The following is a 6,768-nucleotide window of genomic DNA, read 5'->3' on the forward strand; positions in this document are numbered from 1 at the left end:
CAGCAGGAGCATTATGTGTGTCTTTATTTCTAGCGTTCGTGATTTCTAGTCCCACAAGTAACCTCAGCAGCAGTAGGCAGACAATATTTTCTCCTTTATTCATTTCTGTGGTCTAATATTTACCAAGCGTTTGACCACAGTTCCTAGGCTTACAGAGACGTTCCCAGCCGGCCAGGCTCATGGCTGCTTAACATCTGAGACCAAATGAAACCAAATGTATTCTGCCTGACGGTAGTAGCAGCTTCTGCCATTTATGTGTTTGTTTTACTCATGTGAATTACCAAATGTGTATAGTCACTAGAAGTCGGTCTGTTCTATGTATTAGGTATTCAAAAGCAAGTACACATCCACAAAGACATACAGAGAAACTATTAGCATTAACTTTCAGCCCTTGGAAGACATGGGAGTTTGGCCGTGGTACTCAATGAAAGCAGGTTTCAGTGTTTTAATAAGCTCTCCTTGTCTGAAACATAATCCAAAATGGTGTAGGATATAACAGCTCCAGAATATTTATTTTGAAAATGTGGCAAAATGAATAGACGTTTAAGAACTGATTCAAAGAGGCTCGGTTAACTTCTGGAGAGTGTTCACCAGCATGTATCAACAATACATATTTCTTAAAGCATAAATTACTGGTTTTCATCAGTCCTGTGGAATAGGAGTAGATGCAGCTGTAAAGCTGATAAGCACATCAGCATGACTGCTTCCTTGTTATGTGACACGGAGAATGTGCCTCACGGGGCAACACTAGCCAGGTGGTGTGCCGGTTCCTTTCCCTTCCTTACATTCTACCACCTCATCTCATGAGTGACAGCCTCAACAACTTCTCCCTTTAATGAAACTAGAGTTTAAAGCTGTTCCTGCCTAAATCAATGGTCCTCTTCCACTTAAGTTTGAAAAGAAAAAGTTGCCTCTGATACATGAAAATAGAACGGTAAATTATTCAGTATCTTTTGATTGCATAAAGCAAACTCTTTAAAGAAAGCCATGCGGTGAATTTTCTATTCATGATCTTTTTAGCCATGTCAGTAGATGGAGTCTGATAATTCTGTTAAAGACATTACACTAGATGATGATGACATGACCAGAGCAACAGTGCTTACAAGAACTTATGAAAAAAGAAAAGACCATGGCACCCAAACCAGCAATTTGTAGCATTTCGTTGTGAGAGGGCCAAATCACAAAATCCTTGGCTCAGTCCTTTGACAATCCAAATGCTTCCGATAGTCACTGAAGACATTTTCCAAATGTGTGGGCTTTAGTGTCAGAGCACCTCTCAAAGAGAAAGCTCTATGCTTTCATGTAAGCTACTTGCATCAGCAGCAAGTGTTTTTTCTGGGAAGGGGATTCAGCAGGTACCCACACAACTCTGTGGAAAGCAAAAATGGAAAGTTCTCATTTTTTCTTAATTCATCTGGATAGTTACTTAATCAACAGTTTCAAAAGATGGCAGAAGAAATGTTACCTGTTCAGGTAAATATAATCAGATTAATCTTTACCGAGAAAATTTCTGCTGGAGAGATCAAACACCTATAATAAATGTTCTTCTCTAGCTTAGAGTTAAACACTACATTATAGCTTTTGATTTTACAAGAAACGTGCATAGATGCACAAAAAGCCAAACACAGATTATTCCCCTGTGCTTGGCACATTGTTTGTTGTAATATGTAGATATGATTTTACAAATACTACTACGACGACTAGTAATAATAAAAGGTAACATTTTACTAGATTAAATCAGTGGTTCCTAGGTATAATGAGCTGCCACTAGATTAGGAGGAATGGAGTTTGTCATAGTTGAGATGGAAAAAGGACAGAATCTGTGTCCTACTTGGAAGAAGAGTTTATCGTGTGATATGTAGCTCATTCTTTGTACTTTTGCCTTATTAGACAGGCACTGCAAGTAATTCTCTAAGACAAGCACAGTCCTACAGTTGGTTCTAGCCTCACAGCCAAAATGTAAAGCATGTGCACTTTTCTTTTATGCTTCATTTAATATGCCAAAAATATGTGGATTGCATTCAGACACTTAGGCATAAGTAACTGCTTAATCCACTTGCCAATAAGATACAAATGGTTATCGTGCTAAAAATATGCTTACAGAGGAATTAGCAGTGGGTTAGCAGACTAATTCCAACACTGCATGTGAAATAGCTTGTTGCTACAGTATATCACCGCACACGTTCAGGCACCTTTGACATACTGCTACGAAATCCCCAGATGGGATTCCTAACATTGCTGGGAAAGAGCAAGCAACTAATAGAAAGGTCCCAAATGAATAACATAAAGTAATAATAAAAAAATACATATCTACACTCAGTTGATTCATATTGGTTCCAGTTGCAAGTTTACTTTCATGAAAACTTCTTGGGCACATTTTGAAGCTGACCTCTGGGTGTGGGAGTCAGAAGAAATAGCATGTTCACTTTACAGACTGGAGAAGACTGACAAAACTGAAAGGATCATGTAACAGTTACACACATGCTAGTGTCTGTCAAAATCTCGTCTGCAGGCAACATCAAGCTTTTCTGCTAGCCTTTTAACTTTTAAGAGCAGTGGCATGGCTTTGATTTTAGATGATGCAAATGACAACACAAAGTTTTTGCTATAAAAGGAGAAATCCACAGGATTCGCTTAGCCCTGTGCAAGCAGCTTGCTTTTTTTGTTAATAAGCTACAGATTGCCTCTGAATATGCATTAGAAGACCAGCGGAATTCCGCCCTCTTTGGAGATGTAAGTATTTTTAGTCATGAGTTAATTTCAAAGTGGAAGTCTTCTAAGCAAAGCTATTCAGCACAGTTAAGACATGGGTATACCTTTGGCTCCTCACCAGGAGCATTGTATTATCCTGGAAAATATATAATGCAAGAGCAGAAACATCGTTTAAAAGAAAAAGAGAGATAGAAAGTTAGAAAACTGCAGAAAAAACCAAAACATTTTTTTCTAATGCAGCCTAAATTCTGATTTTATGTTAAAAGTTACAAAAGATACCCGCAGGCAGTGCAAAAGATTAGATGGGACATACTTACTTGCGTGCCTTGCCCTGTGCTTGAGAGGTCTGTGATCCTTTTCCAAATGCTGGTTGCCTTCTCCCTGCTCTGTGCCTTCTGATGATATTGCAAAGGAGAGAAGGGAAGGAGGTGCTTCCGACTGCCCTCCTTCCACTTGAGAATCAACACACCCCCTTTCAGCTAGAGACCTGGGTGCTTCCTTCTCCCTGTCCGAACAGTCTAGGATCACCTCCACCCTGGGGAGAGATGGAGCTGCACCTTGGATCCTCTTGACCTCTTTGCCACTAGAAAGCTGGACTACTTTGCTTGACCACTGGATGTTGCCCTCTTTCACGCCCAGGGGAACTGCGATAACAGGGCTAGTCCCATCTTGTTGTACAGCGGGTCCTCTTCCCGAAGGGGGGCATTTTTCTGCCCCTAAGAGAGTCACAGCAGGAGCACTGGTGCCCTTGTGTGCGTCATTGGAGAGGTTCAGCTGTAGCTCTACCGTAGTACCTGACCTTCTTTCTTCTGTCTTCCCTCTGAAAGCAGCTTCATCTGTCACGAGCACTTTGGAGGTGCCTATCACTTTAGGAGTAGTTCTGTGGCTTTGTGTGGTCTCTTGTTTTGTTTCAGAAAAGTGTATGTTGCTTTCTCCTGCTCCCTGGTGAATCTCACTGTATATCTCTGTGATGCATAAATCTCCACGGGGTATCTCTTTCGCTGTGTTAATTTGCAGTGTAGTACTCTCCCTATAGTCCGCATTTTTTATGTTATCGTGCTTTCCATTTTCTCTTTCAGCGCTCAAGCTTTCATTTATTCCACTGGAGGATCTGCACACACATAAACAAGTAATTCAAGAAATTAAGCTGCTATAAGCACAGCAATTGTAAGTACAGTTACAAAAGCAATTTCTGTATAGTATTTTCCCCCCTATATTAAATGTGGTACCCGCCAGCAGGTCCACTTGAGTAGAAGAATTTTCTCAGAACATAGAAGTCTTACACTGAAACATCTTTGTATCTTTTGAAATTCTTCAACTAAACAGTTCAGTAAGAGGGCACTACTGCGGTAGAACTATGATCCTAATTCCATCCTTCTGCGGTGTGGAACAATACATCAGCATGCCTTCACAGGCACATTTCTGTTATAGGGTTTCCAGACAAACACTGCTGGAACTTCTGGGACAATACTTCTTCATATTTCACCTGTCCAGGAGAAAATTAACTTTGCATGACACCAGAAGAGTGGTTAATTTTTGGCTCTATGGCTACTGCTGCAACTGTTCTAGGAACCATCCTCACATACATTTCCCATTCCAAGTAGTTTACTCTCTAAGTAATAGATAAGTACTGAATGAGGATCAGAGGGAGGTGAAGGAATGCTTAAAATACACATTCAAAGAATTCCTGTGAGGATCATCATCCTTGTATATCATGAAATAATCAAAATATTCTGGACCTATTCCATTCATCCAGTGTAAAAGGATAGTGAACCCAGACAATATTTCCTAGTTATTAAAAAAGACATAATCCTAACTGGTAAATGTTCCTTTGACTTCCTGAATCTTCCTGCGTACCTCAGTGTAGCTCCTTCTTTTAAACTGTTCATTTCCCTGGCCCAGTTAGGCTGTTTACCGGTGTTAGGGCTCCCAGTGTACTCTCTATCTTCTTCTTTCAGGACTCCGGGCCGTACTATTAATTTGAGAAGAAACCTTTTCTGTACAACAAGGCTGCAGACTGTTATTAAGGCTTTCTGTTGACCAGAAGGTAGCAAAGCATTTTTTCAAATGAGGGAAGCGGTAGGTACCCTCAGTAAAGTATTGATATCAAGTATTGAAATCAAAAGCTGGTCCCAAGTATTCTGAAACTTTGGAACCCCCCACTAAGAAAGGTTGGAAGAAGCAGCAGAAGAAATAAATCTGTCAGTGCACTGAGGAAACTTCAATATCATTTGCTTTTCTAACTATGCAGCATGCTGTTTGTCACAGACAGGGTCTGCCTCAAACAGCACAAAGTGTGTAACATCCATGAAACCACATTTGGAGCTACATAAAGGTCAGGCAGATTTTAATTTAGGGAGCTTCTTGTGAGTGCTGCTGGATTCCATCGTATTATGATCAATTGCACTGCTCCGAAGTACAGATAAATTACAGAAACCTGTAAACATTTCCTTGTAAGATGTGAGACTGGGGGCTGGGCCAGCTGACTGTTAGCCTTTATTGGTAGCTGGGTGGTTGTGTGCATGTGTGTCAGAGAAAGATTTCCACCTTAAAAGGCCCTTGCTACTTATGGATATACTTCTGCTCTATATAGACATAAATGTGTATCCGCGTGTCAAGAGGTAGATTAGTGGGTCTTATCTCTTTTTTGTCATTTAAGATTCTATTTTGTCAAATTACTGGTTTTTTTCCAGGTCTTTCCAGCTTACTGCCGGAGCAACACCCATGGTGTAATTCCAGGAAGGAAGCAGGACTCATGAAGTGAGCATGGCATGGTTTGTCCCAGAGTCATGCTTTACTCCCTACATGGTGCATTTCATTTTGGTATGCACTGAGTACACTCCCTACTTTCCCCTGGAAATTTTCTTTCTAGATTCAGCATAGCCCCAGAGCTGCTAACACTGATGTGAAAAGCATTTCTGTTTCTGTTTCTGTCCCCACTCTCGGTGTTTCCCAGATACATCTGCTCAGCATTTGTCAGGAAGGTCAGTAGGATGGTCCCCCACATGGCATCTGGAGAGTGCCCACCCTGCAGGGTGTCTCTTTCCTCTGATCCTGTAAACCAAAGATTTTGTGGGCACTGCTGGTCAGTAACTGACTGTGGTTTACAGGGGAGTGGGAAAACTTTTTGTAGACATCAAAGGCCAAGTAGCATTTTAAAAGCTAGTTTAAAAGCCTTTTATCCTCCCAGTAAGCTTAGTAAGAGCAGAATTAGGCCTATGATGAAAAACTCATCCTTCATGCAAATAGTTCAGGAACAGTTGGAAACTTCCCAAGGAGAAATATCCTTCCCTGCCAGCAAAAGATGCTTGGATGTAAAGATCACTGTTGGAACACCACTTTAATTAGGCATTATTCTTTCCTTATGATTTCCAGCATTTTCCTGAGATGGCTGCTAACAAGTGGCTACTCAGGAAAGGAAGGATTTGCTTCACATTGCTCTCAGAGGACGCCAAGACACTACCTGAAAAATCCTCTGGTGGTAGTGCAGAAGGGTATACTACCCACAAAGGAGGTGACAGGGGCAGAGAAGTGTTTCAGCTTATTCTGCCCTACCCTGGAGTATACTGATAGTAGCGGCTGGGAGTTGGGGGAGATGAGCTGATGAGAAGAAATTAAAAGATTCTGTTCCTTTAGAACATTTTAGTCACTTTTGGAGTGTTGAGCAACTGCAATTTTCTGAAGTTTCTAACAGGCAGAGTTTCATTCTGTGAGACACTGAATTATGTGGTCTAAGCGCTCTCTTTCGGTTCTGATTTTCAGGCTGTGTCTTGCCATTCACCATGCATTCAAGCAGGAGCAATGGAGTGAATGGAAGATGTGCTGTCATTTTCAGCTAGAGCGTACTGTGGCCTTCAGAGCAACTGGAATATTCAGTTATAGAGCAGCAACAGGCAGGAGTCAAAGCATATGGAGCTATATCTATGGCTGCAAGGAAGACAGCTGGTCAGCCGCAAATACCGTTTTTACAAGTGCAGTTCCAGTAGTCATGCTGTGAATTAAAAGCGTAGGAATGCAGATAGCACGTGGGGAGCATTCAGACCGTATACTGCTGAA

The 6,768-nt window shown here is 41.3% G+C and overlaps 1 protein-coding gene across 1 annotated transcript in view; it reads right to left on the reverse strand.

The window, feature by feature from the left end:
* Nucleotides 1–6,768, reverse strand: part of SYNPO2 (synaptopodin 2) — a 23,986-nt gene that overhangs the window by 15,554 nt on the left and 1,664 nt on the right. Inside the window, exon 3 of the mRNA XM_010145253.1 lies at nt 3,030–3,823. Within this exon, the coding sequence (XP_010143555.1) occupies nt 3,030–3,823 (794 nt within the window). The remainder of the gene's footprint in view (nt 1–3,029; nt 3,824–6,768) is intronic.

The sequence above is a fragment of the Buceros rhinoceros genome, unplaced genomic scaffold, assembly GCF_000710305.1.
Source record: "Buceros rhinoceros silvestris isolate BGI_N320 unplaced genomic scaffold, ASM71030v1 scaffold1231, whole genome shotgun sequence".
Lineage (NCBI taxonomy): Eukaryota > Metazoa > Chordata > Aves > Bucerotiformes > Bucerotidae > Buceros > Buceros rhinoceros.